The 14,885-nt window shown below is 48.3% G+C and overlaps 1 protein-coding gene across 1 annotated transcript in view; it reads right to left on the bottom strand.

Moving 5' to 3' along the window:
• LOC128270277 (uncharacterized) overlaps positions 1 to 14,885 on the bottom strand; it is a 30,554-nt gene that overhangs the window by 1,486 nt on the left and 14,183 nt on the right. The window contains exons 4-5 of the mRNA XM_053007679.1: positions 6,125 to 7,310; positions 166 to 236 (exon numbers count right to left, since the gene is read on the bottom strand). Of these exons, the coding sequence (XP_052863639.1) occupies positions 166 to 236; positions 6,125 to 7,310 (1,257 nt within the window). The remainder of the gene's footprint in view (positions 1 to 165; positions 237 to 6,124; positions 7,311 to 14,885) is intronic.

The raw sequence follows: 14,885 nt of genomic DNA, 5'->3' as shown, positions 1-14,885 counted from the left end.
TGGTGGCCCGTGTGCCTTGGAAGTGAAAATCGTCAGTGAAAGTCAATGCCACCATCAACCGTGGCTTTTATTCTACGTGGTTCATGCAGCTGCTGTGTAAGTTGGGGACATGACGGTGTCACGACGGTTTCTCTTACAATTCAGCTCGTAACTTCTGGCACTTACCTGTCGATTGTTAAGTGTTGCTGGGCACAGGTTCGCCTCTTACCTTGCATTATTTGCGATCTTCGAGAGCTCTTGGGAAAGGAATTGTAATTGTAGAATGGATGGGTTGTTTTTGTACATCTATCGGAAAGATTATTTTTACTAAACATTGTCAATTTAAATAAAAAATGTTAACACTTTACCCAACATTCATGTCGTCTCCATTAGCCGAACTCAAAAATAAAATATAAAGTGTCACATATTGTGTATAAACATTTTTAAGTCAACGGAAAGTCTCCAGGTTGTTTGGTCTATCAGATAAATCTTCTTGGAAACTGTTTTCACAAATTGTTGCCCTTATGTATAGCCAAATCACCATGAAATTTTCCAAAGTGAGCGCAATATTGTAACGAACTTGAAAGTCATACTCTACATTATTGGTTTCGTCATCATTTGTGGCATTTTCCCCGTTATCGCGGCCCTTTGTCGATATTTGTCCACTGGTATGAGACGACCATTTTTTCGCATTTTTCATCATCGGCGGGCATCTGGTGATAAGGGTCGTTAATTTTCCATCGTTCGATGGAAATAACACAGCGGCACGGCGCATGATGAAATAAGTTTTTGTGTCCTCAACAACTGGTGGCTCGGCCGCACTATGCCGAAATATGTTCTTGTTTATTTTCAATACATCTTAACAACCGTTTTCTAATCGTACCTAGACGAGCCTAGTAGTGATCACTTTTGGTTACATCGAAACGAGCTAACGTGTAATTGTTTAATGTCTTACACTAGTAAGCTTCGAGAAAATGTACCGAAACTGTAAGACTCAGAACCAAACTGTCGGTGCTCCCCGGTCGGAGCCTAATAACAAGGAAGAGTCTTACATTTAATGAAAACGAGCAGGGTGGAATTCAATTAATGTACCACCGTGTTTCGCTAACAGTTCGAAACACGGCGAAATCGGGCGAAACCCCGAAGAAGGGCGGGTAGCTCCGCGTTGAAGTAGAATAGTCTTTTTGACCGTATAATTAACCACGGAACGTAGCGAGACACCAACGACGCAAAGAAGATCCTTAATGAGTAGACCGTATGTACGTGACGCGAGTAATGAGCATGGTCGTGCGAGTCTACACCCTACTGTTTGAACCCAGCCGAGCTAAGAGACCTACAGTTGAAGTGGAGCACGAACCTGTTGAAGAAACTTAAAGCTATGTACACGCCGTTTAAGGCTTCGGGCGACACTACTTCTTTACATGCTCATAAAAAGTGCGTATTTTATTAAATGTGTAACGTCCGTTTCGAAAATGGTGTCTTAGTTCGCATAAACGTAAGCAATCCGTGTTACAATATTGCAACGCCAAAATGTATGCAATGAAAAAGGGGTCCTGATATTGTTCTCCTAGAGCAAAAATCATTTAATATTATTATTCTATCGTGAGAGCTTCGTGATTTGCCGCTAATAGCATGATAACCGTAAGATATTGGACGATGATCACCGAACAATTGGAACGTTCCTTCCGACGACATGTTAAACATTCTGGCAAGACGACTTCACGACTGTTGGCTAGACTTGCTAATGTATTCATTGGCAATTCAGGGATGTTGCCAGAGACACTCAGAGCCGAACTAGTGCTAAGCCAGTGTCGGAGCAAAAAGCACAGTTCATAACGTCTCCAGCTTAGTGCTCTTGTTCATTAGAATGAAATCCCGGTCCCGTGCGTTTCTCAAGACGCACCGTCTCTGACCCTGACGCTGCCTTTCATGGCTAACGAAATTCCATTCCGGAGTGTGGTATGCGATGGCCTAGCTCCTACTGTGGAATACAATGGAATCTGGCACTGGTACCGCACAGGCTGGAAAGAAAGTTTGGAACAGTGGTCGACCCTGTACCAACGTGTGTATTAATTTACGGCGCAATAGCGGACGATGACGGAATTGATAAAAGTCCGCCCGTTCGAACGCTTCCAAGAACAGCTTCCAAATCGCCCCACCGGCATCTTCTTGCGGGAGTCTGACTCGTGTTTCCTACATGGTAAACCAGCGCCCGGCAGGACGAAAAAAGCCGACAACACTTCGTTCAGGGCGGTGATCCCCGAACGCGTCGGGCATCGTCGGGAAAAAGTTTCTAATCTTTACGCGAAACTTTGTCCCACAAAATCGTGACTAAAGTCAAAATTCCGTGTAACGATGTAAAGTGCCAGCCGGGTGGAAGAAAGCACTGTCGCCTTTCCGAATAATTCTCTGCAATTCTGAGGGAAATCAAATTTCATAACGGTGTTTTTAGGGGTTTTAATTAGATTACTATACTTTTCATTCTTGGGTTTTGTCGTTTTTTCACTATTTTATATAGTGAAACATACTTGAGTAGCGATCACCTTTTTCTTGGTCTAGATCTTATCTCTGAACTATATTAATACGTTCTCATTGTGGAATCGTTTACGGATTTTACTCACATTTGGCTTACGGGCACATTGTACCCGGTGTGTGGCTGTTTGTTTTTCTGACACGTTTGGGTGCCTTTCCAACCTTTAAGACTGATTGAAAACACAAAATATTGTTTTAAGGCTCCTGTTTCCTTCCGTACGTTCGAGGCAACGTACCTCGTTAACGGGAGTGGATTAAAATAATGGCACACCGGGTCCCATGTGAGTAAAAGTTGAAACAATTTATTTTCGTCACATTCCCTCCTACATGGCGATACGGGTGATCGCGATGCGGGAATCTCCATCCGTTGCCTTCATTGTAAAAGTAAATAAACAATTTTAAGCCATTTTAATACCCTCTAATGGCGGCCCACACTTCGGGCTCGGTGAAATAGAAAACGCACGAGTGTAACCTACGTCAAGCAAGGCTCCCCGTCCGAAGTTTCCCTTCAGGTTTCATCGACATTTTTTACATACTTTAAGGAAGGGGACGGTAAAACTTCGCCCCATACATAATGTTTTCAATTTGGCGATGGAGGCGCATGGCACTCGGTGGCAAATCGCACACTAGTAACGGACACTGTGTTTGCATAGAAATCTCAACCATGCTGCACAACATAGTCGGAGTAGCCGACCGACTAAAATGACGTCGGAATCGTCATAACTCATCGTCAGCGTCACGCTGTTCCTAGTACCCAATTGCCGCGTGGCAGCGCGTGTAGAAGAAGTTTTACGAATGTGTGCAAATAATTGTAGCAGTTATGTTGAACGGATACCGAACGACATGTGGACATCCGCAGCGAAGGATAGTTTGCATGCCTACAACATAGCTCGTTCTGAAATACTTACCCATCACATGTTGGCACGTGGTACATCGTTTGTTCGGTGGCGGCTCTGGAGAGAGATTGTTTGTAAAACGACCCCGGGGTCAAATAATGTGCTCTACGGTGCTCTAGGCTGGGCTACGGGAGGGGCTTTTTTCACCGTATGTTTGATAAGGATAAACAAAACCCCGGCGAGTACTAGAAATCGGAACAAAACTATCTATTTCAAGCGATTACATGTTTGAATGTTTCAAGTCAAGTGCTGGGAGAATCATGCAAAGTGCAAAGAAAACGGAAACATTCTACACAAATCAAAATGACGATGTTAATCAACGAGTTGGTAACGCAAATGGTCTTAACATGGTGGACCAATTTTAGAAGTTTATATTTATCTTACCCTTGCTCGTAACCGTCGAGCTCCCGAGCAGCCAATCTTCGTCGTTCGACACCCTGCCAATGGTTAACATCCGTCTCTAGGATATGCTACTGACTACCACGTGCTTACACGGCTCATTACATCTCAACACACATTCACACCATTAACTCTTCGTATCAACAATCGCTTCCATGCCCAGTGATCTAATGTACAAATAATAAACGAAAACACGGTTCGCCATTGCCTCTGTTTTGGCCTCAGAACAGAAAGGAATGTCAGATAATTGCCCCGTGTGAAAGGACAGTGTCATAAATCGGCGACGATGATTACGGCTTGTAGGAAGTGCGCCCTAACTAGCTGGCCCGTGTTTGATGATTTATGATGAAACGTTGGCGATTAGTAACGGCTTTGTTTTCGCTTGACACTGACGTCCTCACTCACTCGCTCACTGACATTCATTTGCTCACTTCGCTTCAGACTTAGAATGATCGGATGGCCTTTACTCGCGGCTCGTGTTCATTCCCACACACACACACACACACACTACTCAAACCAGCACGCTAGTAGATAGTAGATTCACAAAAAAGACGCTTAGCCTCAGACGTGATTCAAATTCGGCGCCATTGACATGATTCACCCTTCTTGGTCTTCTGCAACAAATTAATACCCGACTGCCCGGTAAGGGTCTGGGATGTGTCTGGGACGTGTTAAGTGGCCGGGACCATTTCTTCATGCTTATCTCGGCGCTTAGCCGGCACCTGTCAGAAGCAGCGAGCCGCCGCCAGGCTGATGGATGAAGTCAACTCTTCTCGGAACCGGGGTGACTTTGCGTTACGGGTAACCGAGTAAAGAACGGAACTTCAGACACAGCCGACGCCTGTCGCAGGTTGAATGGGGCCCTAGTACGTGACCGTTGCCCGTGAAACCCTGCTTAGGTGTTGAAATATCGGTTCATAATTTTGTGTTTTGTTTTCCACATTTAAGCCCTTCGTTCGCAGGTTGATCTGTCGTGGAGCAAGCCGGACAGGCGCACAACATAAATCAACTCATCGACCGGCGTTGTAGGAAGGAAGATGAGGCTGACAAAACAATTTGCTCTTCGAAAGGGATCGAATTAACAACAAGCCGAGAGCCGCATAGTAGTTTATCTGTATATTTACATTTTCATGACAGGATATTCGGTTGCGTTTCGACACTGTAACGAAAACGGCCGACCTTAAACCACGATATATGAGATCACAGAAACAACATTCACCATTTTTAAAGCGTCGCCATATGATACTGTTATTAAGTGTTAAACAATTTACCTATACTGCACCGCCTGGGACGATGCCTTTCGATTCTTAAATCATACTCAATACAGAATAACCGGCCTATAAAGGGCATCAACATACTACTTCAGCGGTAACGTTAACAGAAACAAAATGGCGGTAACTATCGCCCGGCCGGTTGCGATGAAAAAACGGTCCACGAACGGACGATCTCATCACATTCACGTTGTAGCTTAGAGTTGTAAATAATACGCACGGGGCAGGCTGGAAATAGTTTTGCTTTCCGGTAATATGCCTCCTTTCGGCACTAATCTTTTCTCCATCTTTATGTCGCACTTTGGACTAGGTTCGGTTCCGTTACGTATGTGTATGCGTTCGATCGTCAGCCGACCAGTGTATGATTTGGAGATGCTGGTTGCAGCTTTAGGACACACCACCACCATTCGGTGGTGGTCTAGTCCGTCCCTAACAGTGACGCTTAAAGCTATCCCCGCAACGATTACGGCCCATTACGACTTTTCTCTCGACCTCTACTCTCGCTCTCTCTCTCTTTGTCGCTCAGTCGCGCCTCTGTAACCCAAACAGACCCGTCTCGGAGTATCGTTTCAGCCACTTTTATGACCCTCGATGCGAAAACCGCTTTACCATCCGTAACCGATAGGGACACCCCAGGACCTACTCGATCGGCACTAACCGGAGCGGTGGCGAAGACCCAGCCGAGAGTTCATCGACCGTCGGGGCCCACGCAGCCGGGGGCGGGGAAATCTTCTAACCTTCAAACTGCCTCGCCCAATCCACCGCGAGAGTGCCGTCGAGACGGTAATCCGGAACCACCCCGGGAACCGGGGTGGCACCGTCGGGGCAACAACGAAACTCAATTAGAAGCGCGGCGACTCTTGCAAAACACCACACAGCGGGATGCTGTGCTGTAAGTGCCGACCGTAGGCCCCAATCGCGGCACCGTTGTCGATGGCCAGCATTCCGCCGCTGGCTGGCCGATGCCGATTGCCTCCGACCTCAAGCCGGACCAGCGTCGGCGGGTGCCGGCCTCAACCGAGCCACCGAGCGGGGAAATTGTCAAACTTTGCGCCCAGCAATGGCCGCCGACAGCAAACTTTCGTCCAGCGACAGCTGCTGGAGGGTGGTCGCCGCCCTACCGGCCGGACGAAGGCCCGCTCGTCGATGTCCGAAGCAGGGAAGTTTCAATTTCAGTGGATTAGGGCCCCCAACCGGACCCGGGTTCCGGGCCCGGGTGTCGATGTGTAGCAGAAGACGCTCGGCTTCGGATGCCGCTCCGTTGGCTAGGGCCGACGTTGGTTCGTCGTTGGCCGCCGTACCCGTGGATCCTTCGTCGAAGGTAACGTTGAGCTGACGCTTCAGAGTGGTCCGGCTGGCTGGCTGGAAGGAGGCCGGTGTCAGGACGGCACTAATTGGGTCCAGCGACAGACCCGGGCTGGAGTGCTGGCGTATCAGATTGATCTGATAGAACGAAGACGGCGACGGTGGGCCACGATCCGCCAGCCGATAGTGCAAATCGTCCAGCGATAATGTGAGCTTTCGGGAACCCTTCCGAGCCATTGCGTTGTCTAGGGACGCACAGCAATGGCCACCGTTCGATCGCACCTCCAACCCGGTGAAGGGTCCCCCGAACGAGACACTCGTCGTGCCCACGCCCGTGCTGTTGCTGGTGGTGGTCGTTGTGGTCGTCGTGAAGGTTGCCGAACGATTGCGGCCCTTGCGGGCAGCGTGGCCTCGGCGCGTCCAGTGGACACAGGTGCACAGCTTCAGGAAGCCCTTGCGAAACTTGGACGACATCAGGTTGTACAGGATCGGATTGACGGCCGAGTTGAGGTAGAGCATGATGCGACTGAAGTACAGAAGCACGTAGTATCGTTCCGGGGCGAGCTGCTGGAACGTTTCCTCCGGCACGATGATGATCCAGAGGGTCAGCACACGGAACGGCAGCAGGCAGGTGAAGAACGCCAACACGACTGCTCCCAGCATCAGCACAACCTGCTTGCGTGCCTTGTGGCTCAGCTCGGGTTTGCTCAGCCGAATCTTCAGCCGTGACCGATCGCTCGCGATCAAATTGCGGGCAATAATTGCGTACAGCACGATCAGGATGGCCAGCGGTAGCACGAAGAACAGCGAAATCGTCATCAGGAAAAAGGTGAACGTCCAGCCATTGGACGCCTTCGTCAGACACATGGCCGCCCGGCTGCCGTCCAGATACGGCTGCACGCTGTACTCCGCGAAGAACAAGATTGGACTGTAGAAACGCAGAACGCGGTGTGAGAGGAGCTGCATTCGGTTTTGAAAGATCTGCCACCTATCCTATCGGGCCAAACCGACCTTGGGGCCGACCATGACGGATCGTCAGCTGACCAACAGATTCCATCCAGTCACCGACCAGAATTTATAACCAATTTATCAATAACCATCACCACCTTGAGTTCCGGAATGGAAACATTCTCCCACAACCATTAGAAGCGTAAATAAATTAGAAACTAATAATAAGTACAAAGAAAAGGAGTAACGTAGAAGTCAATAACAGTAAGAGTTATCCCAAATCCAAACAAAAGAGCAATATAACTATCTTGACTATTTAGCACAGCAATAAACCTTTCGCTTGTGCCCTGTCGTAAAATATGAGAAACCTTGTCAAACAGCAGCAACGAGGGGTCCAACCAATCTGGGGTTAATTGAAACATCAAGCTTAACTTTTTGGAGCATTCCATATTTGCATTGCTGTGGCAAATCCATCACGAGCAGTCGTGTGAATGTAATAAACAGGGCTACAGAATCCACACTCTGCAGTTTGTGGGGTTTCTGGGTAATCCGCGAGCGGCCCATCAACTGTCACCACAAATGGAAGTTCCGGTTTCTCTACGGTGACAGACGCGCAAACAGTAAGTGGAAAGCATTCATGCAAACAACACCACTCGTGCCACTTAAGGATGGCCGTACTGTCGTCGCTGGATGGACTATAAAGCCGTGGCTTTACTGCTTTTGATTGCCGGCGAATATCTTTAGCAAGTACTCGGGTCGGCATTCAAAATAAAACAATCATCAGATCATCAGATTATATAATAACTGAAGAGGTCAACAACGATGTGTCACAAGCTCGAACCTGGGCCCCTTTAATTTCGATTTCCCACAAAGGTGCCGCATTACCGTCAGCAATCGTCAGTAGTGACAGATTCGTTGGTCAGTACTAAGCCATCCGACATTTGTGGCTCCCAAGGTCGTTATTGTTTGGCCAACGGTCAATACGTCCTCCGTCCTCGAATGATACCGGATTCATTTGCATATCTTGCGGCTCTGCTTTGTTTCTTTTGATTCACCAAGGTGGACGGAGGAGTTTCCACGACCTTATTGTAAGTACACACAAAAGCAATTATCGAACACATTTGTTATGGCCAGGACCCCTTTGTAGGCGGTAGTATCGAGGGTCAGTCAATCGTTGTTACTTGGCCCACCACACATGCAATAGACCTTCAGTGGTTCACAGATATTTAGCAGACAATGAAAGTATAGATATAAATAATATTAAAAAAATATTCCCATTCCCATTTGAAGGACATGGGAATTATTATAGTTTGTACTTTTGGTCGTAACCACTGTCATGAAAGTTTGTTTGATACGTCCAAAAAAGTACGTTAAATGATTACAAGAGCAACTGGATAGCCATCACATTTAAGGTATCACATATTTCCATTATTCATCTTGCACCGTGGGACACCGTGGAGGCGCATGGTACGTTATGACGATGATTGCGATCGGTGAACATTTTACTGTACTGTTGCGCACTTATGTTAGCGATTGATGTCAAACTTTTTTTGCATAACAATGTGGTTTGTATAATGTTTTTGAAACAGCAACAGTGAATGATGTTGATTTTGATGTAATAAAAATCGAGCATAAGACAGCCGAAACCGAAGCCCACACTGAAAAGACATTCTCCGAATCAAGTATCGATTTCGTTTTCCGATGGCTTTCCGATCTGCAAGTTAGTATTGTTGTTTGTCTGCTGCTTTGCCTTGGATCTCCGAGCAATTGCTATCAATTCCCACTCGCCGAAACAATGGCAAATAAAAACCGTCTTGCTATTCTCTGCTTTGCCGGATTCCTTCTGTTTTGTGCCTTTTTGCGATACTCTAATGCCGGCGGCGTTGCTTCGAATTGCTTCCGAGCAGTGACAAGTCAGCTGTTCCCTAGCCACGGATAATGAACCCAGTGCCAACTGAAACAATACGGCATTGGATTTGGCCGTGAAATGTCCTTCCACAGTCCTGGATACCCGACGTGACACGGCCGGAGCTCACTTGAGCGGTAGGCAACGATCGGGTCCCAAAAGTTGCCTTTTTCGCAGTACGACAGATGCAAAATAAGTTCAGGCAACGGACGGAAACGACGCCACAAGGAATGGGCCGAAGAAAACCATGAATTCAATCAACAAACACCAAACATTGTCGTCGTGCCACGAATTCGTTCAACCACAAACACGAGTGTGCCACTCGTGAAGCCCTGGCGTGATCCACCTTTTTTTGGAGGGCTATTTTTGTGGCAGTGTAAATTCTCCAAAACATGAATACGATTTTCGGGGTTTTGGTTTTATTTTACTTTGCTCGGGTGAACCCGAATGATTCTCGCCCATCGTGCTCTGGCGTAATCCAGTAAATGGAGGGATTTCGAAGGGATCAAAAGGTTCCACGGTGGAAGACTGCCGGTAATGCCGAAAATGGAACCGTACGTGCTCCATGCCAGCAAAATGTATGGAAGTATATAGAGATAGCTTGGGGGATTATTTTGTTTCCTTTCCGGTGAGACAGAAGCGCGTTCTATGAATATATACAGCAACAAAATAACATATTTCTCGTAAATTGTAACACTTTTGAAAAAATAATTATTTATTATCCTTTTGAAAATGATACAAAACGATTAAGTTACATACTCTCAATTCCCGACATTAAAGCGACCGCATTTGAACCATCCTCTGCTGAGGTCGTATGGCGTATGGAAAGGCGAAACCCCACATCTTGAGATCACTTATCAATTCGCCAAACAAAAAGTCCCCGTCCCTGTACATTTGAACGCCCGGCCGGCGAAATCGGACGCTGCCTTAATCGAATTCCGCATCCTGCACCGAGATGCCATCGCGCCACGTGCCCGAATACTGATTCGATGTGGCCGAGGGTGTTGGTGGGGTAAATTGACCTATCCTGACCCGGCAACCGGCCAAAAATTCGACCTCCCAGCATCGAGTAACGCCGACTGACGAGCGACAAACAAACAAAATCACGGTTAGCCAAGCGACAACGATTTACGGTGCCGCCGGAGTCAAAGACGTCAATCAGCGCCTCTTGAAATTTGATGCCGGCTCCAAGTTATGCTTTCCCGGCTGGGCTGGAGCACAAAACATACGCCGGCCGCCGGCGTTTCGCCTTCTTTTTTTCCCACAATGCCCGCCACTTTCGGTTGCTACGCGCGCCTGTGCAGGATTTTCCAATCCATTTGCCGGCCATCGAGTGACCCGCCCGGTGCCCGCTAAGGATCTAAGACGACAAGCCTACAACTTTCTTGGCCGGTTGACACTGACCCCGGAAGTGCGACCGATAGCTGCGCTACGCTGGTGTTGGTGACACTCGCTCGCCACTCTCTCGGCCGTTCCGTTTCATTGTTGATTCGCGACCCATCGTTGTCGCCACAGCCTAAGCGGCACTAAACCGAATGGGAAAATAAAGTTAGTCAAACGAGCACACACCCAGCCCAGGATCAAGAGAACGTGCGGCCGGGAAGGGAAGAAAAAACGGACCGTGATACCCGAAACCCGCCGTGGCGCACATCGGATGGGTCATCTAAATTTAGGCGCACATCCTTTTATGCTAAGCTGCTCCCCGCGGGTGGGGCAACTCCCCGAGCGTCATCAGGATGATTGCTTAACCTTATTTTTGCCAGCTCGCGACTTGGCCGCCCGATCGAAACCAAAAATAATAACACGCAACGTATCCTGGCAACGGAGACAAAAAAAGAGCGGCCCAAAGAAAATGGTCGGATGACTTTTTGCCATGTTTCTAATCGCCCAATATCCGGCAAACGTCATCGTCATCGGAAATCATCCTTCGCATCCTTCGAGGCAGTAGCTTCGAACGCTGGTTGGCTTGTAACGCTGTGAGACGGCCGTGGTGAGGTTCGTTTGTCAACCGAGAACCGAGTCGCGGGCGTTTGTTGACAACCGGCGCTCACTAATTAACGCACACTGTCTCGGCTGTCTCCGGTGGTGAGCCAATGCTCCGGCTGCGACTCATAAATTATGTCGCTCCACAGCCGGCACCGGGTCCTTGTTAGTCCACAGCGCCGGCGGGCGCCGGCACAACGTACCCCGGATGGCCCATTCATCACAATCTATCCCATAAGTACGTTGCAAAGGAACACTGACCAATCCCAACCGTTCGAAAAGATGTACACTTGCAGCTTCAAGCATTGCCGGAAGGTCTACACCATAGCAAGGAACAGATCGGCTGGAACGGCAAAGGATTTGACAAATGAATTATGGCCTTCGACGATGTATTAGCTTCTCGGTCACTTGGCAGCACGTTACATCTAATATCGGAGTGCGTTTCGAACCTACGTACGGTTTGGGCCCAACGAGTGTTTGACCCAAAGAGCTCCGCAGCGACCGAAATGGGAACAGGTCCGAACGGGCCTCGTGCTTTGCGGCCCGGCGCACCGGATTGAACCGGTACAATTTACGCTCTCGCCAAATGGTCATAATATTTATCAATCCTCGTCGACCACAATCATCCACTTATACTGCTTGGCGGCCATAAATTTCCCCGCTACGCTGCGTGTCATAAATTCATGTTCGCCGCATGTCGATGCTCGGCGACGATCGGCGTTCCGAACCTCCCGTGAGTATCATCACCGTCGTTAACGGGTTCAGTTTGGTTTTAGTGCTCATCATTTCTGTTTTAATTGTGTCGCGAATACCGTATTTGGAAAATAATTTGCCATAATCTAGCCGGTCGCGGTTCAATTTAGGGCGGTATTTACTATTTATTAACTGGCCAGTTTAACCATTAACTGACCAGGCCAAGACTGCTCAGCGGTTGTAGCGCCAAAAAAGAAAGAAGAACTGGCCAGTTTGGTCATTATGTTTCTGTGCGGTCGAACAATCGACTAGCTCGCAGCCAACCGGACCGGTGGTATCAGTGACCCTTAAATATTTCAAGTACATCCAGCAGAACGGATCACTGCAGGCATCCGTCAAAAATTGCCACCGGGTTTCGTTATCATCGCATTTTTCGTTACTGTGCTTGGCTGACGAATTTTCTTCCGAAACGATCGATAAAGGGCAAACGGCCGAGAACCGCCGAGTCGCAACTGTGACGACAGCAGCAGAGCGTCCTGACGAGCGGCAAACGCAAATAAATCGCCTTCATTGTGGTGGGACGGAAAACAGAAGGACGGTAATGAATGGAATGAATTTCGCGCGGTCGCCATGGCAAGCACATGGCCAGTAAATCATGTTGACTTGAAGTCGACGGAGACGCGACCCCTTAAAGTGGTGGAAAATAGAAAGAGATACAAGTAAACGTTCAACCAAATGCACTCCAGGGGACACCCGAAGGCATGCTTTTGACTGCGATCGTCCCCGTAGCAGGAATGACGAGTTTGTCATAAAACAAAAGCACAATTATAGTATTTCCGCCATCACGAGGAACGAACCAGGAGAACGTGTTCTTACCGGAACCCACTTCGCCCAACGCTTCCCGCAGGCCCATCGTAAACGTGCAGTCTTAATGACAACAGAATAAAAGGTCCTTCTCCCCGTTCGATGGTCGACATACCGGGAGAATTTCAAATGAAATTGAATGATTAAAGTTGACCAATAAAGAAGTTTTCTTGTGCCACGGGTCCTCTAATTAACGTCGATAGCAGTGACGAGGGAAGCATTCTGCGCGTTCTGAACGGCACTGTGGCCAATAACAGTCCAGCTAACTGGTTGACCGCACTTGGGCCCAACGTCCGGACGTGTCACCCGCGAGGATGAAGTAGTTGGCTGCGATGTTCGCGGAAAACGATGGTCCACTGCACGGTAGAGTTATTGTTTGAGATAAATTGTCTACCGTTTCGCTGTTGGTTTCGCATATAAAAAACAAGAAACTCGATCTTTTGCCGTGAGTACATCGTATTATACGAGCCTCGAAATTTCCAATAAACGAAATTATGCCATTTCTACACAAAAATGATTCTACAAGTACTTTAGTAAGTTTATCTTCATTTCGCTTTCATTCCGTTACTTCATACCATTTTCATCCCAAGAACTTGCCCGGCCAACAGCGACTCCGTAAAGAAAATGGCAAAGTTTCTCGTTTGCAGAAGACAAAACACATCAAACTCTTTCTGCCGGTTCTACAGCTTCCGTCAGCTCTCTCTCGCTCTCTGCGTCAGCGAATAATGTGATTTTACTAAGTAAGTAAACAGAAAAGTTACACACTCTAAACACACACATCACACGTTCTGCCGGTTTTCCTGCTGCTCCGTTCCAACATCCGGATCCTGGCACTAAGCGACGTGATCAGCGTAAAGTAACTCTATTTACTAAAGACGCAAAATAATAACCTCTAAACACATCCGCGAGCTCGGGAGGATGTTGGCCGCCAGCTCGCAGCCATTGCCGGCTGGCGTTGACAAACAAACGGTTCCAAAAAAGGCGGAACGGGTTGCTCTTCAAAAATGTCCACATCCTTCAGCCGCCGCCGCAAGTTCGCTGTTTGCTGCGGGGTGTCTTAACCCTTACGCCACGTGGCAGCGTCAATTTATGGGCAGCCTGGTCCGGATGATGTATTTTTTCGCAGTCGCTAGTGGCCGCAGCACAGTCCACTTTAGTCGCTAGCAAACCCAGAAAATTACAGTGGCCCTCCGGCGAGTGCCTGGCGCTATGGTGCAATCTACAGCACTTCTTGCCTTGAGCGTGAAGTGAAATGGACACTCCCTGGATCCCTGGGTCGTCCTGCTTTGCTGAGTGAATTGTGACGCAAAGCTATATCCTGCAGCCGTTGGGACCGAACGTCGAACCAGGGCCGGGCACGGCAACCGGGCTTCACGGTACATTTGGTATCAAAAGAAACGAAACTATTACATTAATATTCGTCGCGTCTTCACAAATGGACGATTCGGGTTTTGCTACTCCCGCTCATCGTTCGCGCTGCTCGGAGTGGATTCGACAGCGGGCCAGAGGGAAGCAATCACCGAAAGTTTTCACGATTCCAACCCGCGAACAGGCACCGTCACTCACATCACCAGTGGACGGCGTCGGGCCGTCCGGAATCATAGCCTTCCATTTGTTCACCGTTTGGCGGATTGGCTTTTTTCATCTTCGGGAATATCGGGCTCCTCCAGGTCCAAACTGCAGTTCGATCAAGCTTTCAGCTCCCCACCAGCGTGGATATCGAAAATGAAACACCCGAAATACATTTATCGACCGCCCAAGGTAGTCTCCGCCCGTGAGCTGAGCGACGACATTTATGGTGCCACCCGAAATGGCAGAAAGATTGTTGCAACGTTTGCAATTACCCAACCCGACGCCCACGATGACGAACCGGATCGACTCCAACGTCGTAAACATTACTTCCCGAGAACGGTAGCAAAGCTGTGCGCGCGCCCGTTTGGTGCCGGATTGATATTTTATTAAAAGGCCACAAACAGGCCAGGATAGGAGAGAAAAAAACGGACAGCCTAAAACAGTGACATTGCATTTTTGGGTGGATTATTAAAAGGATGGCACAAGAAACGGCCTTCGTGAGGAAAGCTCGTGCAAAGCCTCGTACCACGCGGAAGC

This window comes from Anopheles cruzii, chromosome 3 (genome assembly GCF_943734635.1).
Source record: "Anopheles cruzii chromosome 3, idAnoCruzAS_RS32_06, whole genome shotgun sequence".
NCBI classification, from domain to species: domain Eukaryota; kingdom Metazoa; phylum Arthropoda; class Insecta; order Diptera; family Culicidae; genus Anopheles; species Anopheles cruzii.
This window is presented reverse-complemented; position numbering and strand designations above follow the sequence as displayed.